At 48.8% G+C, this 22,580-nt stretch overlaps 2 protein-coding genes across 2 annotated transcripts in view; both read right to left on the reverse strand.

Moving 5' to 3' along the window:
- Positions 1 to 1,623: 1,623 nt before the first annotated feature.
- INSM1 (INSM transcriptional repressor 1) lies at positions 1,624 to 3,396 on the reverse strand. The gene has a single exon (XM_036085368.2). The coding sequence runs from the start codon at positions 3,327 to 3,329 to the stop codon at positions 1,782 to 1,784; it is 1,548 nt and encodes a 515-aa protein (XP_035941261.2). The 5' UTR covers positions 3,330 to 3,396; the 3' UTR covers positions 1,624 to 1,781.
- Positions 3,397 to 10,784: 7,388 nt separating this feature from the next.
- The window catches only part of CFAP61 (cilia and flagella associated protein 61), a 291,248-nt gene continuing 279,452 nt past the window's right edge, over positions 10,785 to 22,580 (reverse strand). Inside the window, exons 27-28 of the mRNA XM_078056863.1 lie at positions 18,684 to 18,774; positions 10,785 to 11,221 (exon numbers count right to left, since the gene is read on the reverse strand). Of these exons, the coding sequence (XP_077912989.1) occupies positions 11,021 to 11,221; positions 18,684 to 18,774 (292 nt within the window). The 3' untranslated portion in view covers positions 10,785 to 11,020. The remainder of the gene's footprint in view (positions 11,222 to 18,683; positions 18,775 to 22,580) is intronic.

The following is a 22,580-nucleotide window of genomic DNA, read 5'->3' on the forward strand; positions in this document are numbered from 1 at the left end:
GTTATTAAATTTAATACCCCCAAACAGATGGTGTTCCATTTTTTCCCCCAAAAGCAGATTGCTCACCTGATTGAAAAATTGTTTTTGAGCCCTTACCCCAAACCCAGTTGTTTAACTTCTGTTGTATCCACATGTGATCTGGTTTGTTTTCCTTACTTTGGAAATCTGACCATGACATCATTTCTACTTTTTTTCTAGTTGATACTTAAGGGCCCAAAACCACCCACCTTATTTATGTGAAGAATTACTGTTACACTGAGTCCCAAATTGTCGGGACATGAAGGATCTGCTAAGTTAAAGCAGTGTCTCTACATCCCTTGGTCAAAAGGATAGATTCTTGTGGGCACTTACGTAGATTTCCCTGAAAAAGTCTCCACAGCTATCATTCTAACCCCACCTTCCAGTGCATTTCTGAGGGTCCCTGACTTGCCTTCTGCTCCTGTTGACTGTTTTTGAGGCGACACCCTCAAAGGGTCAGAGGGGCAGACCCCAGAGGTTCAGGCTCAGCTCTAAAACCCATGATCCTAGTGAGGGTGGTGGGACTTTTTTTTTCTTTAATAAAAACCAGACATTTAAGAAATCATTTTAAATCCTTATGGAAGCCGCATGATGCAGAAATAAATCCATCTTACTTTGACTTTGAAAATATTTTTATTTGAATAGTAAATAGTTATACAGTTGAAACAGTTCTATTGAAGCTTTCTATAAATAGCTAACAATTAAGAAAATAATGTATGTAGAAAAGAGATTGCATTTAAAAGTAAGAGCTGTCGGTTGTACGAGGGCTCCAGGGGCCCTCCAAGCAGAATAAAATGGTAGGTTGTCTGTAATTCACTCAGGTATAAAAGTTAAAACTTTTAACAGATCCCTTTAGAAAAAGGCTCTCTTCTAAAATGCACAGTGAAATGTCAAGAGTGGCAAGGGATGGGGGAGGAAGCGTACCAAAAAAAAAGATCTGCAATCAAATAATATCATAATCTTCATAATTAATATAAATAAATAAAGAATAAATAACAATTACTCATAAATCAACATATACATTTAAAGAAAACTCATATAGTCCTACCTCAACAAAGATGATCAAACCAAAGAGTCTTACGTGAAGTATTGAGGCAGTTTCTACAGCATTTTCTGAAAATTCCCTTCCCTCCCCCCAAAAACAATCCCAAACAGACAACAGTTCAAGGCATTTGTGGCTATACTAAAGAAAACTCTTTTTTAAGCAATTTGATTTGTTCACATACAAAAAGGTAAAGCCAGACTCCAGCAGTTCACAAGCCATAATAAAGCTAATCGTGTGGGAAGTTCAATTTACAGCCTGTGAAATATAAAGGCATTTATTCCTCAAGGTTCACCCAAAACAACCCGTACGCTACATACATAGAGAGCAGAGATTGGTAGGCGAGAGCAAACCGCATTTCTAGACCATGAACACAGCGAATACTAGCAAGAAAAACAGCTCTCCGCTCCAAGGGGTAAGCTTCCAACCACGAGACAAACGCGTACAGCTTTTCTCTCCTGTACAGAAAGAGATTGGCTCCTGTTGCGCCAAGGAGGGAAAGGGGACACAACGCAAAAGGGGGTGGGGGGGTCCAAAAGGAGTCACAACGAGAGGATCGGGGTTACCGTCACGCCACACCGAGAGAAGCGGAGACAACACTTTCACCGGGGGCGGGCGCCCCCGGCGCGGACGCGGGTTCAGGGCGCGCAGGGCGCGCTCTCCTCGTGGGTCTCCAAGAGAAGGCACAGTTCGGGGCGGGGGGCGGGGTGGAGGGCGCGCTCTAGCAGGCCGGACGCACGGGCACCTGCAGGAGGATCACCTGTCTGTTCTCGGACGGGTGGCACTTGTTGATGTGCCGCGTGAGACCAGGCGAGCTGTAGAAGGTGGCTGGGCAGTACTTGCAGGGGAACACCTGGGCGGCGTGCAGCAGGCGCAGGTGGCGCTCCTGGGCGCCCTTGCTGGGGAACGTTTCCCCGCACACCGGGCACAGGTGGCACTCGGCGGACGCGCTCAGGCCCAGCACGCTGGCCGCCTCGCCGTCGCCGGCCGCCTCCTGGGGCGCCTTCTCATCGGGCCCAGGGTACAAGGCCAGTAGGTCCTCAGCCGGAGGCGCGGGCGGAGCGCCCTTGGCCTGCAGCGCCTGGTGGTGCGCCAGCAGGTGCTTGCGCAGATAGGCCTGGCGGCGGAACTTCTTGGCGCAGTGGTGGCACTCGTAGAGCCCGTCCTCGGAGCCCGACTCGGACACGCCGCCGGGGCTCGGCGTGTCGCGGTCGCTGCCGCCGCCTGTCGCCTCCCGCGCCTCAGCCCTGGCAGCGGTTTCAGGCTCGGACGCGCGGGCGGCGGCGGGCGCAGGCCGCGGTTTGTGCCAGCGGCGGTGCGAGGCCAGGTTGGCGGGGCAGCTGAAGACCTTGGCGCACTCGGGGCAGCGGTACTCCACGCGCACAATGCGCGAGCACTTGTGCTGCGCCAGCGCGAACGGGTCGGCGTACTCCTCCTTGCAGAGCTGGCAGATGAACTCGCCCAGCGGCCGCGCCGCGCCCCCCGCCCGGCCCCGCGGCGCCTCCACCGGGCCCTCCTTGATCTTGAGCCCCAGCACAGGCGACGTGGTCACCTCGTCCTCGAAGTGCAGCTTGCGGATGGCTTTGGGCTTCTTGGCGCCCGGGGCCTTGGCTACCTTGGCGGGCGGCTCGGCGGCGGCGGCGGCGGCGGCGGCAGGGGGCGCGGGCCGCTTGCCCGGGGGCCGCAGGGAGGCGGCGGGGGGCAGCGGGGGGCCGGGCCCTGGGCCGCGGGCCGCCTCGGCGCCCGCGGAGAACGCCGTGCCCATCTTGAGCTCCGCGGGCGCGAAGAGCAGCGGGTCGCCGCCGCAGGTGCCGCCGCCGCCGGTGCCGTTCGCGCCGCCGCCGCCGCCGCCGCCGCTTCCGAGCAGAGCGGCGGGCGTGGGGAAGGACTCAGCCGAGACCGGCGACCCGAGGTTGAAGCTGCGCTCGAAGTACTTGTGCTTCTCGTGCTCGCGGCTCACGGGCCGCGTGGGGCTGTAGAGCGGCGCCGGGTGCGCGGCCTCGGGGTTGCCGAAGTGCGCGGCCCGCGGGCCCGGCGGGGGAGGCTGCGGGCCCGGTGCGCAGGCGAGCGCGGCAGCGAGCGCCGCATGGGCGCGCTCGGCGGGCGGCGGCAGCGGTCCCGGCCCGGGGCTCGGCGCCGGGGGCGAGGCGCGGGCGCCCCCGCAGCCAGGCGAGAGCAGCAGCGCGCGGTCGCCGTCCTCGCCGCCGCGGACCCGGTAGGACACGGGCGTGGACTTCTTGCTGCGCTTCACCAGGAAGCCGCGGGGCATGTTGGCGCGGCGCGAGGGCAAGGCACTGGCTCGGTCCCACCTCCGCGCTCGGCCCTAGCGGCCCTCAGTGCCCCCGGCCCATGGCCCGGGCGCGGCGGCTGCGGGACTCGCGTGGCGCTGGCGGCGGCTCGGCCCGGCTCTGCGCCCTGCACGCGCGTCCCTGTCCCCGGGCCCGGGAGCCGCTCCCTTTTAACTGGGGGAGGGGGCCATTGTTCTCGCCTCCCGCTTCCCCCGGAGCCAATCAGCGCGCCCGCAGCTCCTCCGCCTGGTCGGGTGGGAGGGCGACGGGGCGGCAAAAAGGGGGCCGGGACTCGGGGGTCGCCCGGTAGGTGCGGCAGATGTACCTGAGGGCGCGGGGCCCCCGCGCGCGCCCCGCTGCCGCCCCGCCCGGCGCCGCCGCCCCGCCCGGCCCAGGCACACGCCCGGCCCCGCCTCCCTTCACGGTCTGCTGCTCCTCTATGGGGAGGCGCACGTGCCTGGGCTTTGTGTCTCTCCTCCGGGGGGCGCGGAGCCGCCAAATGGGCCCGTCCATCAGCACGACAATGCACGCCCCCCTCCCGCGCGGGGATTACCCGCGGGTCGCGAGCAAAATAGCAACAAAGGAGAAGAATGGTCCCAAATATGTCAGGAGGGTTCAATCCGCGAGCCGGAGCGGAGGGGGAAGTTGTGCGCGCTGATTGGGTAGGGGCGGCGGTGGGCAGCAGCAGGCGCGGGGGAGATCTGAGTGCGGCTGCTGGGGCGGGAGAGGGGTCGGGGGAGGCGCAGGGACTCCGCCTGGTGTTTGGGAAATAATCAAAAATCGAAAATAGCGGCAAAGCCCGGGCGGCCGAGAGCCTCGGCCGGGTGGGCCACGGGACCCAGGACCCAAGCGAAAATGGGACCCTGGGGTTCCAAACTTGGGTAGAGGATCTGGCCTTCTGGCTGCAGCCGGGGGCGATGTTTCCGTTCGCGGCCTTCGTGCGCCCGCGTGCGTCTGGAAGATTTTATCTCGAGTTTTAGAAACAGTTGGCACCGCACTTCTTTAATCGCTAGCAGACGCAGCCCAGGGGCGGGGCGCGGGGGGGGGGGGCAAGTTAGGCTGGGTTCCAAAAGAAACATGAATTTCTGAACTTTCTTTTTTCTTTTCTTTCTTTCTTTCTTTTTTTTAAGTTCTCCGAGGCTCAAGGATTGGCATCCTTAGAGGAGCCCGGCCCAGGCCACTCAGCCTCCGCGAGGCGCCGGGCTGGGCTGATTCGGAAGGAGTTGGCCAAAGGCCGAAACGCGCGGTCGGCCGCGTGCGCCCGGCTGAAGTTGGTTTCCGCTCTCCTTGCGCCGCCTCATGCATTTTCATTCGGAGCGGGCATTTTGTCTGCCGGCTGACATCAGATGCTAAATCAAGGGCTCCAATCAAGGCGCAGCGGAATAAAGGGGCCGCCTGTCTGGGCGCGAGGGCCCCCCCGGAGCCGTGCCCCCTTCACCTTTGTGAAGGAAATTAACCTCCCGCTATTGAGCGCCGGTCGCGGCCAATCTGGACGCAAAAGAGACGCGTGCTGCCGGCCGGGGGGGAGGTGGGGGCAATCTGTCCTCAGAGGCAGGCTGCGGCCTCGGAGAGGACAAGCTGCCTCCCCCCTTGCCACCAGGAAAAGACAACAGCGAAGATCCACACACTCACAACCCCCTACCCACCACCCCGGCAGCCCCGTTTGGACCCAGATCGGGCCCTTTGCCTTCATCCTCTTCCCAGCCCAGCCCCAAGGAAACACAAAAGGCAGAATCTCCGGGGGACCGGGGCAGAACCCCAAGAGTGCATAGTGGGCCTGATCACCCATCACTAGGGAACAAATCAAAGCTGCAGAAAATGTCATTATGTTGTGAGGAAAATGTCACTCACTTTATTGAGAGAGAAGGAAACGGACATTTTTTCTGGAAAGCTCTGTGCTCCTATATAGATCGTGCTGAGTTTTGCTTATGCTTAATGCCACTGAAGGTATTTAATTGTTTTTGGATTTTCCCTCTGAAAATACCCTAGCGGGGAAATTAAGCAGACTCTTTTTTTTTTTTTAGAATCCACATGAGTAATAAGTTGTAATGGGGACAATTGTTAGGCTTAATCAAAGGGTTAATCAAGTTGGTTAATCAAAAGGAAAGATGTTTGATGATTTTATGTTTGTGATCTTTTTTTTAACTCAGACCTAAAAGAGAAGAATACATATAATGGAATATATCTTGAAAGCTCTCACCCTCGTTTCAAAAAATGCTAACTGCGGTGAATGCTAGTCCTCAAAAAAGTTAGAAATTCTAAAATGAGTTTATCTAAAATTCATAAATATGTTTCAATCTAAAAGTAACTGATGTTGTTTCCTTTGCTCTTTTGAACGCTGATTAATACTGCCGATGAAATTAGAAGTAGGAGAGGGATTCCGGGACAGCTTTGGCCAATTTTATTTTCTAATCACGAATCCCATCTGGATTGTGGAATAATAGGGCGGGGGCTCGGCCTGCCGTCCTCAACTGACTGCGGGGTATTTGGTCTTGCATGTGTAACACTGCTTTCATTCAACAGATAACAGCGAGTTAGTCACCTTGTGAATCCTTTAAAAATAACAACACCCATAATTGTAAAGAGGGCGGGGGGGGGGGGGGCAAAAAAACCAAACCAAAGCAAAATACTTCCTGAATGCTGCGAATTCAAACGGGTTCTGTATTAAGCCCAGAGAATCTATTGAACACTATTGAGATACTGAGATTCAATGGATCTTTTGCTTAGTTTGTGGTTTTTAGTCTTGTCAGGGAAAGTGAAATCTGTTTTCAGACAAGTACGGTCAAAATAAATAGAAACTTGAAAGATGCTAGTATTAGAAACTAATTCCATGTCTCAGGACTGGGGAAGAATTAGACTGAGGGCGCACGCACACACCAGCAACCTCCAAGTAGGTACAGCCTTGCACCTGCTCGTAAGTTTCCGTTGTCTTCTGAGCGATCTCATTTCTCAAAATCTGCGCGCCTGCAGTCCCCCATCCCTATGGGGACTTCGGGTCGAAACATTTGTCTTCTTCTGGGAAGGGCAAAGCGCCATCACGCTGTGCCCCGGCGGCCGGCCTTTACGCACTGAGATTCCGAGTGGGCGCCGCGTGGAGTTGGGTCGGGGAAACACTGAGCATGCTTTGCCTCCCTCCAGAGGAGCTTCACCGGAGTCGGCGAGCATGGGGATCCAAGGCAGGTCCCCGAAGTGTCCTTCCCAGGCCTCGGGAGACTCCTCCCCTTCCTGTGGGGTCGGTCCTGGCAGCGCTTTGGAAACATTCGTCAGTCTCATTGCTTCTGGTCCTTGCAGACCCCGCTACGGGTTCTTCCTTTGACGCCGCAGGCGCTCAAAAAAAAATTTTTTTTTTTGGTGCTGGTGTCTCAGGTAGCCGTCCGGGAGCGCGCCGGGGTTCACTGTGAACCCCAGCTCAAGAGTCTAGCCCCGGGGAGTTTCTTGAAAGCGTGAAGCTTGGATATAGGCGCCAAAGCGGGGGATTTCGGCCTAGGAATTGCCTGGTGGGGTGTCGAGTTGTCCAGGCGGCCACTGAGCTCCCGAGAGGCGGAGACTGGAGGGTCCGCAATCCTACCGCACAGCGCGTTTAGAGACACTGGGAGGGGCGAGAGGGGTTGACAGCGCTCCCCCGCCAACACTCCTAGCCCCACTCTGCTGCGGACCCCTCTCCGGGACTCACAGAAGCCCCACCCCAGGCCCTCCTTGCCCACCAGCCTCGACCCGGCCTGAACCGCGCGTTACCGCCGCCGAACCCGCCGTCAGGTCCCGGAGGGGCCCGCGCCCCAGTGCGCGGGGCGAGCGCAGGGCCCGAGCCGGGGAGAGGCTTTGTGTTTGCAGGAATGAGGGGTTGTTGTGTCAGTCCCAGGGGCACGCGAGAGACACGCGCAGCCCGCCCGCCCGCCGCCCCGCCCGGCCCGGTCCGGCCTCCAGGCACCTTCCGGGCCCCCGCCCGCGGGCCGTTGCCTTTGTTCGGCACATTAGCATAAAGCTGCCATGGATCTCTCGTTTAAATAATTCCACACAAAAGAAGAGTGCATGAAAGAGAGCGAACAAGGGAGAATCCGCGAGGCTGCGCCTTCCGCAGGGCTCGGGGAGGGACCGCGCTCAAGTATTTCCCTCCCCTCGAGTTTCGAGTGCCCCTGGCAATCTGCTGCGCACCCATTATTCGGCCGGGGGCCGACGGGGTGGTTGGCCGCCTCTTTTATCCTCCCCAGTGTGCCGTCGGGGCCACCGCACGCTCCGTGAAGTGCCCTCGGGGCTGTTTGTTTTTGCCTCGGGTGGGACCCTGTGGGAGGGGAGGGGGGCCAGAGGCTCCCGGGCCCCGCGACGGGAAGGGTGGTATTGGCAAAGCCAGAAAATGTGGAAAAGCCGTAAGCAGAGAATTATGCCAGTTAAAGCTGGAACGGCAGTGAACGGACCGGGATGACACTGAACGTGGGGGCGCACGAGGGAACTGCTTGCACCTGTGAAGCGGCGACCCCACTGCCCGCGCGCCGCCGTCTCAGAAAAGGCAGCGACAGCACCCCCAGCAAAAACTGACCGGAAAGGCCACGGGACTCCGATCCTACTCCTCGTCGCCTGCCCCAGGGGGGACCAAGAGGTGGCCAGGCCCCTGCGGGCCAGAAGGGGCGCACACTTCGCCTTGGCCTCAGCGCCCCCTTTCTTGTGGCTGCTTTGGGGTTTGGGTGTAAGTGTTCAATCCCCGCGCCCACTATCCCTCCCCTACCCCCCTCTCGCTCCCTGCGACTCCTATCTCTGGCCTCCCTCCTCCTCTGTCCCACTCCCGTCCCTCCTGTGCCCCCTTTCCTCCTTCTCCTACTCCCCTTGCCTCTTTCCCCACGCCTCCCTCCTGTCTCTCACATCCTGACTCTCGCCCCCACACCCCAGGTCCCACTCTCTGTCCCGCCACCCTCAACTCTCTCTCCCTTAGACTCTCTCCTTTTTTCTCTCTGGTTCTCTCCCTGCGGCTCCCCCCGCCCTCCCCCGCTTTCTCTCTCCTCTCCCCTCCCGTCGGCCGGTCCTCCCTCTCCTCCCCAGCTCTCCTCTCCCCATCTCTTTTCCCTTCCCCTCTCCCCCCTCCCTCCCTCTCCCCCCACCCTTCTCCCCCTCTGGCTCTCCCTCCTCCCCGCAGGCCAACGTGTGTTATTTTATTTGTCTAGAGAGAGCCTATTTGTTCAGTGATGTGTGGCCTCCTGGCCGCCGGCTTTAATGGGGAATGCGGAGGCTTGGTTTCTGTGAGCATTAGCATACAGCTGCCGGCTCGCTGCCCCGGCCGGCGCTCGCCGCATCCCAGCCTTATCATCACCTCTTCTCTCAACCAGAAAACAATCAACAGCTCCTCACAAGCGGCCACTTTCAAGCCCCTCTCCCTGCTTCTTGGCTAGCGCTCCCTCACCCGGTGCGGGGTGCACTCTCTCTCCCTCCCTCTCTCTCTCTCATACACACACACTCTTCTTCTAAGGGTAAATATTGACTGGCTGGCTTTACATTTTCTCCTCCATGCAGTGCTCCCTTTCCTCTATCAGCTTGTCTTGTATTTTTCTTTGGCCTTCCTGTGATATTTGGGTGTCATACAAGAGCCATTTTGGGAAAGGGGGTGGGTATACTCTATCACACACCCACATACCAGCATTAGAGGCCTCTGTGAAGCATATAGTCAGGTGCATGTGATTGGCAGGAACAAAACTTGGGGAAATTAACTTTGGTGTTTTCTTGTCACTGTGCCTTGTTCAAAACTATAGAATTCCAAGATCGGCCTTTGAGCCCAAGATGTCCCCAGCTCAACAGCAAATGCTGAAATATGCAGGGACTTCATGCATTCATCTGTCTCTACAGAATCTATGCCTGAGCACGCACAGAGAAGTCCAAATATCGTTCTCTTTGAAGCCCTTTCTTTGGCCAGGCTTTATCATCAGTGAGGAGTAAATATTCTCTCGAAGCCCTTAACACAGCCAATGTCAAGCCCAAATCAATGACCCTTGGGTTCTTCTCTTACTCTTAGAAAAGTTGTCCCTGGGTGGTAAAATGCTGAAGTCCACACAGAGATGCTGAAGTTCCTGCCCAGACCCAAGAAATTACTCACTTAGTGACTATGGGATGACAATGAGAATGACCCCATCAGACATTTTGTAGACTAAAACCCATTCTGCACATTTTTCAAATCCCAGCCTACTTTTTAAAAAGCAGCAAAGAAAAACTTACTATCACATGAATGCATGATTCAATTTTAAGGTCGGCATTGTCATGTGGGGTCGCATTTATGTGACTAGAAGGCTTTTAATGGTAATACTTGATCGCAGAAATCCTAACTGTTGATCCTTTGAGGTGGTTCTGTTAGTCTCCACCCAAGGGTCCCAGGGCCTGTCACAGAAACTCGCTCCTTTTGCTGATGAATTTGATCCAGGACCTCTCAGGGGAAGGGGGCAAAAGGGTGGGGGGATAGATACTCAAGCTGCCTTATTCGCCAGCCCTGAAATATGGTTCCACGTGTGTTGGTTTGCAGTTTGAAGAGCCAACCAGTAGGGATTGTTCTCCAAGTTACACAGTTTGTAGCATGTGGCCGAAGCTGGGCCTCCCTCTAAATGACCCATGCACATTTGTGTAAAACATACATGTGAAGGAATTAGTGGACCGTATTGCTTGCTTTTGCCTGCCTCAGAAAAACCAAACCTAGCGTTCTGGAACAATTTTCTTTTTGATAAGGGGTATATAATTCTGTAACACCAACTATGATTTTCCATCCTAATAGCTGTGTGACCCTTGTAATTGTGCCGACTTTGGCTGAATGTTAACATAAATGCAAAAAAAAATTGAAAAACTGGAATTGCATCCATGAAAAACAATTTTAAGCCCTGCTGATCAAAAATTCAGTCATGAATTGTGTCACGCTATCTATTAAAAGAGATTCAAATAAACGAAAACTATTGTTGTTCCTGCACCCATATGTTTTCTAGTGAGCACTAAATTTGCTTTATTTATAAGAAAAAGGGTTTCTGAGCCACATTACAGGTGACATGTACCAGAGGCCCAGTGCAAAGCAACAGTGTGAAGGGTCAAAGGAAAGGAACTACAATGATTTCCCACTACTATTTTCTCATCTAAAACCTGCATGTGAGCCTGTGTGATCTTTGAGTTTTTGTTCTTATAACCTACAACGTTACAATACAGAAATTGTAATAACAGCTGCCTCATTTTCAAAGTTCACGTAAACAGTTCTTATGTTGTTGGATTACAGGGCTAATTCCTCATCGTCTGTTTCACCGATTTTCCATACTGGGCACATGGTTTTCTTTTTTCTCACCCAGGAGTATTACTGGGTAAACAGGTGAAGAACTGAGAAAATTGGCGGCAGAGCATTTCAGGAAATCTATCAGAATCACACCCAACGCAAAAACAAGTCTTACACAGTGCATCCCATTTTATTGCTGAAATGGATTATTCTGCACTGGAACATGCCTGGTGTTCAGAAGCGTCTCCCTGCCCCAGAATAGAGACCCACGGCCGTGCGCCACCTACTGGAACGATAGAAAACTACAGACGTTCGTGGAGGTGGAAAGGACGTCCCAAAACCACGATGGTGCTCGGTTGTCAAGCCAGGCTTCAGAGAGGTTTCCTATTTATACGAGCACTTCCCCGAACTCCACGTGTGAACACAATAAAGTGGAGGCCGTGGCCACAACTAAATGATGCCTGGCCACGCGTACATGGGCAGGTGGTAGTGATTATAGTGCAGGTAGTCAAGAATGCTCTTCTCCACCAGCGACTTGTAGATGGTTTCCTGGTAGACTCTTTTGAGATATTTCCGGGGCTTCTCCTTCAGGTTAATTTCCTCATCTTCTATCTGCCGGGCTAACTGTTCTATGGAAGGAAGTTCTTCCTCCTGGAAAATACAGGAAGAGGCCAGATAACAGAAATTACTCGGACAATAAGAGGGCAGTTTCACTAAAATTAAAAAGAGTGCTCACCTTCCCAAGGATGGTCTTTTCCCCCCTAGCTTTTTAAATTTTTTATTTTTAATTGTGGCAAAATGCACATAAGATTTACCGCTTTAACCATTTTTTTTAATATAAAGGATAATTTATTTAAATAGAAACTCAGGACACATATATAAGAATGAATACAGAATTGTGCCATGTAATTCTACTTCTGTCTGTGAGTTTACTACTCTGGGTACTTCATATAAGTGGGATCAAACAGCATTTGTCTTCTTGTGACTGGCCTACTTCACTTGGTGTTATGTTCTCAAGGTTCAGCAAGAATAGTAATTTTAAGTTCTTAATATTCGGATAAAAATTATCTGTAGCTCACACTTGTTTTAAAAATAAGAAAGGAAGTTATTAAACACTTTTACGTGAAAACTTCTAGATGTTTCACGTGGTTACAGTCCTGTCAAGAAATAGGATTTAAAAACCCTTAAATTCTTAGTAAGTCAAATTTCATTGACATCTTTAAAGATAAGGCTCAGAGAGAATAGTTATTGAAAGTTGAGATATGCTGTGCATATCTGTAATATAGTAGGGGTTTTCCCAACATTTCATTATAAAAATATTCAAACAGAGGCAAGTTGACTGAATTGTACAATTAGCACCAGTGCACACACCACTGGGTTCCACGGCTAACATTTTACTCTATTTGCTTCATCATACACCTGCCCATTGATAGGAGGTTGTTATGCACGTCACCAAGGTTTGAGCTGAGTGCGTTCTGAACGCCACAGTAATTCCAAATTACCCCAACAGAAGAGTCACAGGGACTTTGATGGTATATTTACTTGAACTTCCAAAAGTTTTTATTTTGAACAGGAAAAAAGTAGATGACTTGCAGAGTTCTAATGGATCTTAATTTATTAATAGTAAGAATTTTATAGATAGGAAAATAGGCTTAAACGATATGGAAGCATAACAGAATTATCATTTGATTATTTAAGTGAGACACTACCAGGTTTTGGAGATTACACACACTTCACTTGGAAGAACAGTCAGTGGGGCTCAGAGGACTTCAGATTTGTATTAGCTCAACAAAACAGTGACAGAGAAAAAGGCACCCGATGTCCAGGACTTCATATTAGAGGTGCTGAAACATTTGAGTGCTGCTAGCATGTCCCCAAGCGTATATTCCACAAGATTCCTTAGTTTTTCAGAGAATTATATCAAGCAAAAATGACTTTACAAAAATTGTAGAAGATTTGGGGCTCATGATGTATGGTACTGTTCTGACAATGGGGTAAATACTATAAAATCACAAAATGGAGCTTTTATCTAAGACAAATACTGCTCTAGATTATAAACAGATTTTTGTGCATTTGTCTTTCATAGTGTGTCCTCTCTGTGTGACCATCTCCGCCTCATGTGACCATCTCCCCTCTCTGTGTGACCATCTCCCCCCATGTGACCATCTCCCCCCTCATGTGACCATCTCCCCTCTCAGTGTGACCATCTCCCTCCCTCAGTGTGACCATCTCCCCCTCATGTGACCATCTCCCCTCTCAGTGTGACCATCTCCCCCTCCAGTGTGACCATCTCTCCCCATGTGACAATCTCCCCCCCTCAATGTGACCATCTCCCTCTCAGTGTGACCATCTCCCCCCCTCAGTGTGACCATCTCCCCCCCAGTGTGACTATCTCCCCCCCAGTGTGATGATCTCCCCCTCCCGTGTGACCATCTCCCCCCTCAGTGTGACTACCGCCCCCTACAGTGTGACCTTCTTCCCCCATGTGACCATCTTCCCCCCTCAGTGTGACCATTTCCCCCCCAGTGTGACCATCTTCCCCCTCAGTGTGACAATCTCCCCCCCCCGTGTGACCATCTCCCCCCTCAGTGTGACCATCTTCCCCCTCAGTGTGACCATTTCCCCCCTCAGTGTGACCATCTCCCCCCCACAGTATGACCATCTCCCCTCTCAGTGTGACAATCTCCCCCCATCATGTGACCATCTCCCCCCTCAGTGTGACTATCTCCCCTCAGTGTTACCATCCTCCCTCAGTGTGACTATCTCCCCCTCCAGTGTGACCATCTCCCCCCAGTGTGACCATCTCCCCCCCTCAGTGTGACCATCTCCCTCCAGTGTGACTATCTAGTGCCAACACTTGTTACTTCCTTTTTCTTTTTACAATAGCCATCCTAGTGTGTGTGAAGTGGTATCCCATTGTAGTTCTGATTTGCATTTCCCTAATGATTAATGATATAAATCTTTCCATGTAAACGGTTTTACTTTTGGATTATCAATTTTATTCCATTGTCCTATATATCTGTCCTTATGTAAGTACCATGCTGTCCTGGTTACTGCTGAATTATAGTAAGTTTTCAGATTACAAAGTGTAAGTCCTTCAACTTTTTTTTTTTTTATTTCCAAGATTGTTTTGGCTATTTGGAGTCTCTTGCGTTTCCTATGAATTTTTCCATTTCTGCAAAAGATGCCACTGGGATTTTGATAAGATTGCATTAAATGTGTACATTGCTTTGGGGAGTGCTGCCATTTTAACTATATTAAGTCTCCAATTCATGAATACAAATGTCTTTCCATTTATTTAGTTCTGCTTTAATTTCTTTTAGAAATGTTTTCGGGTTTTCAGGGTACAAATCTTACACCTCCTGTTTAAATTTATTCCCAAGTATTTTATTCGTTTTGATACTATTGTATATAGAATTGTTTTCTTAAAATTCCACTCTTGGATTATTCATTGCTAATGTAGATAACTGATGATTGTGTGTTGATATTGTATCCTGTAGCCTTGCTTAATTCATTTATTAGCTCTAGTATTTTGTGGATTCTTTCAGATTTTCTACATATAAGATCATGGCATCTCAGAATCTGGTTTTACTTCTTCCTTTCCAATGTGGATGCCTTTTGATTCTTTTTCCTGTCTAATTGTTCTGGCTAGAACTTCCAGTACAATGTTGAATGTAAGTGGTAAAAGCAGGCATCCTTGTCTTGTCCCAGATCCCAGAGCTAAAGCTTTCAGTCTTTCACTGAATGTGATATTAGCTATAGGTTTTTCATAAATATCCTTTATCAGGTTGGGGCAGTTCCCTTTTATTCCTAGGTTTTGTTTTGTTTTGTTTTGTTTTGTTTTGTTTTGTTTTGTGTGTGTGTGTTTTACCATGAAAGAATGTTTGATTTAGTCAAATGCTTCTTCTGTTTCAACAGAGATGACAGCATTTTCTTCTCCATTCTATTAATGTGGTATATTACACTGATTGATTTTTATATGGTGAACCACTCTTACATTCCTGGGGTAAATCTAAGTTGGCCATGGTGTATAATCCTTTTGATATACTGCTGGATTTAGTTGGCTAGTATTCTATTGAAGATTTTTGGGTCTAAATTCATAAGGGATATTGGTCTGTAGTTCTCTTCCCTTTTGATGTCTTTGGCTTTGGTATCAGGGTAATGCTGGTTTCAAAGAATGGGCTGGAAGGTATTCCTTTCCCTTCATTTTTTTGAGAAGTTAGAGAAGGATTACTGTGAATTCTTTAAATGTTTGGTAGAATTTGCCCGCAAGCCATCTGGCCTTGAGCTTTTCTTTGTCATGAGGTTTTTGATTGCTGAGTCAATACCTTTATTATAAGTCTGTTGAGATTTTTTTTAATTTCTTTTACATCAGTTTTGTAGTTTGTATATTCCTAGAAATTTGTCCATTTCATCCAAGTTATCTAGTTGGTTGGCATACAGTTGTTCACAGTATTCTCTTATAATCCTTTGTTATTTCTGTAAGATCAGCAGAAATGTTCCCACTTTCATTTCTTCTTCTTCTTCTTTTTTTTTTTTTTTCTTTAAGAGAGGGAGAGGGAAAGGGAGAACCTTAAGCAGGCTCCATGCCCAGTGCGGAGTGCCACTTGGGACTCGATCTCACGACCCTGAGATCATGATCTGAGCTGGAATCAAGAGTCAACACTTAACTGACTGAGCCACCCAGGCACCCATCCCACTTTCATTTCTGATTTTAGTAATTAGAGTTTTTATCCTTAGTCTAGCTAAAGATTTGTTAATTTTGTTGATCTTTTCGAAGAACTTTTTGATTTCACCAATTTTCTCTGTTGGTTTTCTACTCCCTATTTCATTCATCTCTACTTTAATTTTTATAATTTCCTTCCTTCTGCTAGTGTGGGGTTTAGTTTAGTTTCCTTAAGGTATAAAATTAGGTTAGTGATTTGAGATATTTCCTTTTTACAACTCCAGGCATTTATAGCTACGAATTTCCCTCTGAAAACTGCTTTAGCTGTATCCCATTACTTTTGGTATGTTGTGGTTTTCTTTTCATTTGTTTCTAAGTATTTATAATATCTCATTTGATTTCTTCTTTAAAAATCAAAGAAATTTCTTAAGAGTCTGTGTTTAATTTCCACAATTTTCTGAAATTATTTCCTTCTGTTATTTCTAGTTTTATTCCATTGCAGTTGGAGAATATATTTTGTATGATTTAAATCCTTTAAAATTTATTGACACTTGTCTTTTGGCCCAACATATGGCCTCTCTTGGAGAATGGTCCATGTATGCTTAAGAACAATGTGCCTTCTGCTGTTGTTGAGTAGAGTGTTTTATGTTTATCTGTTAGGTCTATTTGGTTTATAGTGTTTTCTAAGTCCCCTATTTCCTTATTGATCTTCTATCTGGTTGTTCTATCCATTATTGAAAGTGAGATATTGAATTCCCCAGCTCTTATTTTAGAACCACTTCTTTCAGTTCTATCAACTTTTGCTTTATATATATATTGGGCTTTTGTTGTTAGGTGCATATATGTTTATAATTGTTATCTTTTTGAAGAATGATCTTAACCATACAAAATTTCACTTTGGTCGGTGACTCTTTGGCTTAAGGCACAGCTAAATGCAGTGCCAATGGATTTATAGTATGTTCCTCTTTACTTCCACCAAAGGACTTGTGAAGTCTTACAATGGGCTTGTTTTTAAAATAAATGATACATAAATTTGAGATGGCTTATAATAACAAAGATAATAGTCTTTTATTCCTTCCTCTTCATGTGGAGGGAGAGTTATAGGATATCATAGTTAATGGGACTGGACTGCTGTACTTTCCTAAAGACAAGGTAGAAAGTGAAATGAAATGGGTTACATCATCTCAATCTTTGAGAAAAAGAATTACCATTATTCTTTAGTGAAGGCTATCTCTTTATTTTCCTATTGCCAGACTCTTAAATGAACTCCTGCATGTCTGCTTATACAAGTACTATTTCCACTGCCAGCCAGTCTCCACCACCATTACTTGTGGGGGCCAGCACTTACTGGGAGATGTTCTTCCGTGCCTTTTACTTGCACACATTTCCTCCCTCACTCCTCCCACAGCTCTCTGAGATGGGAACAGGTCATCCCTGCTCCACAGGGATCTGAGCTAGAGGCAGACACCCCTGCATGCACCACCTCTTCCTGTGACCCTGACTACTTGACAAATGGAAATGTAGAACACAGCACAAGCCCCCAGTGGAGGCTTTTCTTCCAGAGGTTTCACTTTCTGGAAATCTAGAAAAACCACAAGAATGGTGGGGGAGCCCTTAGTGTGTCTTCCACAAATGTTCATAGTCCCTTCTGGTCTACTGAAAGGGCCTGTTGTCCATGATGACTTCACACATAACAAACTGACCCAGAGCAGATGGCTGTTCCTGGATAAAAGGTTGAGGGTGTCTCAGTGAAGGCCATGAAAAGTGACTATTGTTGGGCTTGGTAGTTTACTTGGAAGGGTGAGAGGAAAGCTTCCCTTTTAAGCTTGGTGCCTAAACCCCCTTGGCTCTGTGTGAAATATTAACTGAGGAGCTCGATTCTGGGGTTTAGAAGGATTTAGGCACAGAGTTTTGATGGGATAACTAGAAAACTAATGAGTCTTCACTATGATGCAGCAATGAGCTGCAGAATACATTTGAGAGGAAGAGAGGGACCTAAGGAATTGAGTGAAATGCAGTAAGCACCAGGCTTACAACTCGAGCTCATGTTTCAACCTGAGCTGACTCCCTCACAGTTTTAGCATGAAGTGCAAGGACCTGTTTGACCTGTAACATTTATTCAAATTTGAGTGACTTTAACAGTGGATGACCTTTGCATGGTCACAGTCCCTTCTGCCGCCCTCATGTACATTTACCTGCCTGGTTCCTATCTGTGTGGACCCTAAAGACAACTGAGTTTGGTTTATATTTTAAACCTGGTTTTCCCAATCTGAACCTGCTTCAGATTAGTACAATTATTTCAATTTCCCATCTTGGACCCCAGGCATAAAACTGAAAAGGGGGCAGACTATGAAGAGAAGGTACCAAGCCACGCAGTTAATCCATATGGCTCAGTGCCTATGTTCCTGGCTTCAGAGCAAGAGATCCTTGAGTTTGAAGCTTGCTGGCCACAGACTAGCTGTGTAACCCATGACAGGTCCTTTAAAATCTTTCGGCTTTAGCCTCCTCATTGGTAAAGTCAAAACTATGACAGTAGTGTGTCCTGAATGGCTCTTGTTATGGCTAAGCGAGGTGGTGCATGCAGTAGGGACTCAGCACAGGATCTGTATCTGTGCTATCCAATATGGCAGCCCACACCACGGGAACTTTCGAGGGGCACAGGTGCTCTCAAGTGGAAGTGATAACAGAGTCACAGGACTTGACCATTTAGACAGAAAAACACAGTGAAGCTAAGTTGTGTCTCAGCCCTTGTCTGAGTGGAGTGAGGGAGAATCTAGGATGGATATCTGACCACTTTTTGAGCATAGATGCTAACGTTCCACAGCTACGGTAAGGACTCTAGTGTTGAATGAAAGAATTTAATTTAAAGTTTCACAAATATTTCACTATTTACATTGCAGAGTCAAATTTCTTGCTGAGCATGCAGACTTTGGGAAATGTAGCCTAACTTCCAGTTAATTCTCTATCACTTTGAGAAAGAAGTTTTGGTTATTAAAGGGGTGTGTTTGGACAGCTTATGTCTTCCCTTTACATTTTTGTAGCAACACACGCGTGCACGCAGGCATGCGTGCGTGCACACACACACACGTTTAGTGAATGGCTGGCAAGTATGGGCAGAAACTAAAGGAATGCAATGTTCATTCTTGCGAACAAGATAAAGCTCAGATCCAGTTTCCAGTCGACACTGCCTGTTAGCTAATAATGGAAATACGGTTATGTGTAAAAAGGAAAGAGAAATCTGCCTCTCATAAAAGGATTTAAATAATCCACTTTTCCTGAAATATCACTGTCTGTGTTCGAATACTCCATAGTGTGTTTATAGGAAGTATAGTTGGTTTTGAAAGTAAAACCAAAAAGGGGAATGTAGAGAAAAGTCTAAATGATCAACGACTATAAACTGCTTGTAATTTTCAAGGACTAACTCACATATCTATTAATCACTCTTACCTCCTTGGAGGTCAAGATCTGGCGTAACTCTTTCCTTAGATCAATAAAACGATCGTGAAAGAGGGCCATGCACCATGGCTCCATGAAGTAGCTAGGGAGGAAAGAAAAGATTCAGTTAGCTGGAAACCCTCTCATTACCACTAATAAAGTATTTACCTGCTTTTTTGCCTTTATAAATTACAGTTCTGGCCCCTTTGCAATCGTTTGCTCATAAAATGCCTCGTGGAACAGCCTGGCCAATCAATTTTTTAAATGGATGTTCCTGATGTAAGGCCAGGTTCCATAATTACATTTAAAGTGGTTTAATTCAGAGCTGGGGCAAGACCCAGTGAAGAATCCTGATTTTATCAGAATTTAAAAGCCTGAAGACTTGTAAAGAACGGTGTCTCCATTATCTGCCCTCATTTGAGAAAAACAGATTGCAGGATTAACTGAACTGCTGCATAAACAAATTACATTTGGGGAGACAATACCACAAACGTTGTGCATCATTAAGGTTTCTGGATTAATAATGACCAGAAAAACAGGCCACCTCGGTGTTCAACATGGTCTCCGTCCAATTGCCCTAATGCTTAATTGAATCTCCTTTTAGGAGAGGAGCTCTTTGGGTGTTTACATTGGCTAACTCTTCACTGAAAACTGTTTGAATAAACGCTTTCTTACCTGGAGAACAGTAAGGCCCTCTGTTAGTTCCAGGTGATCGCTGAAAATCTGATGCATTCTTGGAGGACCAAGAACATTTATTGGTATTTTAAGTCTTATTTTATTTTAATGCCATGTGTCTTGGAACCAGAAACATCACTTCTTCGGCGCTGGGGGCACACTGATCATGTGGGTTTCCCTCTTTTCTGGATGTGGGTTTGTCGTTCCCATCACTGCTAATGGATACCACATGTGTGCACAGGGGGAGAGAAGACCGGTGCCCAAGTGCAGACGAGCACCTTCTGTTTGCCCAGACTTAAAGCTAATTCTTGGGGAAGGAGGTGATGAGCCCCAGGGACCACTGAGGCCTTAAAGGACAAACATCACGACCAGAGTCTGTGCTACGCTCAGCACAGTACTGAACTATATCAGTTATTACCTATCACCTATTTGCTTTACCAGAATGTGACCGAATTTCATGTTTAATTACCTCCTTTGTTGTTATTCGTTCAACAATGAATTCCACTAATATTTACTGAACATTCTTTATGTGCCCAGCACTGTTCTGGGTGCAGGGGAAACAGTAGGAGCCCAAATAGACGCGCATCCTGCCACTGTGAAGCTTATATTCAAGTGATAAATAAGTAAATATACAGCATGTTGGATAATGAGAACTACTTAAGAGAAAAACCCAAGTCAGGCAAAGGTGGGGCGGGGAGAGGGGACAAAGGAAGGCTCAGGGAGTAAAGACCTGAGGGGAGGGAGAGCGGGAGCCACGTGGTGATCTGGGGGAAGAGCCTTCCTGAGAGAAGGAACAGCAGGTGCAAAGGCCTGGAGGCAGGAGTGCCAGCACAGAGCACTCAGGGAGGCGGAGTGGAGAGAAGAGGGGAGTGGGAGGGGGTGAGCTCAGGAAGGGGATGGTGGGAAGGATGCTCCTAGAGGCAGGAGTCCAGTCCGGGCTATTGTGTATAGTAGTCCCCCTGTATCCACGGTTTCGCTTTCCGTGGTTTCAGTTACCCCGTGGTCAACCGCAGTCGGGAAGCAGGTGATCCTTCTCCTGACTTATCCTCAGAAGGTCAGTAGTAGCCTCAGACTACGACGCAGTGCCTGCATCATTCACCTCGCTTTCACCTCGTCGTGGGGGCATCTCCCATCATCACAAGAAGAACGAGTACAGTGTGCTAAGGTATTTTGACAGAGACCACATGCACATACCTTTTATTAAGTATATGGCTACAATTGTTCTATATTATTATTAGTCATTGTTGTTACTCTCTTACTGTGCCTGATTTATAAATTAAACTTTATTGTAGGTATGTATGCGTAGGAAAAAAAGCAGTATGTACAGGGCTCAGTATTACCCGTGGTTTTAGGCATCCACTGGGGGGTCTTGGAAGATACTCCCTCAGGGAAGTGGGGACCACTGTAATCGCTCGGTGGCCATCTAGCTCAGCACTTGCAAGGAACAGACATCTCACAGATCTTCAGAAATGAGTGAATGCACATCGCACTGAATGCATTCTATACTGTCTGGCCCCGATTGGTCTTTCATTAGTATAGAGTCAAGTTCTGCTAAATAGGTGACAAAACTCTGCAAAGTGCCCCAAGATGGGCAATATTATGTAAAAGAAAGCCTCACTGGGAAGAGAGGGAAAGCCGTATGTGAAACCAGGATGGTCTCCCTAAGCCCCGCAGCAAGCAAGGCTGAGGGTGTCAGAAGGCCACTTTGTGGAAATCTGTCGGAGGAAATCTGCTCGCCTCTGGAATTACTCAAGGCCACCTAATTCTTAGTGAATGCAGCTGAGTTGATGCGAGTTCTGGCTGGGGTTCTGGGCCCCTACAAACCCTGGCCAACGTCCAACATCCATCTAATTCCTGGAGCAAAGGTACTAGTGCAGGGCTGGCCACCTTGGTGGGGGTGGGCCCAGCGGGGTGATGTTTTGACACATCCTCAGAGAGTAGCTTCTTGGACCAAAATATCCGTTATAGCCTCTGTCCAGACACTCAAGCACAGCTTTGCCAGGATGGGCCCTGCTCCAGGGGCTTGTGGATGTGCAAATCTTTACACTATCATAATTCCTAAGTTAGGAACCAATGGGCCTTTCTGTGTATTTTTAAAATATTTGATTGATTGATTGAGCATGAGTGGGGGCGGGGCAGGGGGAGAGAGAGAGAGAATCTCAAGCAGGCTCCCCACTGAGGGCGGATCCCAACGCGGGACTTGATTCCAGGGCCCTGAGAGATCATGACCTGAGCTGAAATCAAGAGTTGGAAGCTTAACCGCCGGCGCCACCCAGGCGCCCGCCAATGGGCCCTCTTAAATTTGTGGCTACATTTCCACCGTTGCTGAGATCCCACCTGTGTGTTTCCACCCTCTTGGTTTCGGGGTCCACAGCTGCATCCTTCTAGGTGCCACACCTCAGTCTCTCTGCCTTCCAACAGCCCAGGTCTGGTGTGGGCAGTCTTCACGCCCTGTCCTCCCCCCTCATCTGCTTCACAGAGGGAACTCTGGGGAAACCCCACTTCCCAAAGGTCACAGCCTGCCCACTGTCTAATGCCCACATTCCCTTAACCTCTGTCCACAAAGCCGAACACTAATGGCTGGAGAAGCAAGTGACCCTTCATCTTCTGAAAATATAATTGCTAAGCCCCTCTGCACGGTGCCCGGTGGGGGGTGGGGGGGCAGGGAGGGGGGGGAGCATGAAGAGGAAGTTGGATATTTTTACAAAGTTCTTCTCTGCTGCCTTTGAAACGCTCCATGCCTCGCACACCAGTGTCCAGCAGAAAGGGCCCCTGGGTACTTGATGACCCTCATTCTCATCACGGTACCCTGAACGGCTTGCAGACCAGTGATCTGGGAGACCTGAAATCTTATTTCCCTCACACTTCCTCCCATTGTCTCCTATGGGAAAACATTTGGGGACCCTCGTCCAGAAGGTGACAATCGCTGTAGCAAACTATGTGTTAACCTATATTCCTGGAATTCATCCGTGGCAGCTGTTTTTACTTATAAAAGAGAAAGGTTTATAGAACTCTATTCGGCTTTTCTTTCTCTCTCGAGAAAAAACTCCTGGGTTCCATTAAAGCAAAGTGTAGTAATGAAAAGAGACACCCTGGAAGCCAAACCAGTAGGTTGACTTCTGAAGGCTCCTCTCGGTTTTAGCGAGGCTTCAGTGGCGGCCCCTAGGGGCGACTGACACAGGGTCCTGAAATACTAAGGGTCCCTCTGGGTGGGGCAGGGGTGGGGAGGGGAGA

This window comes from Halichoerus grypus, chromosome 10 (assembly GCF_964656455.1).
Source record: "Halichoerus grypus chromosome 10, mHalGry1.hap1.1, whole genome shotgun sequence".
Taxonomy (NCBI): domain Eukaryota; kingdom Metazoa; phylum Chordata; class Mammalia; order Carnivora; family Phocidae; genus Halichoerus; species Halichoerus grypus.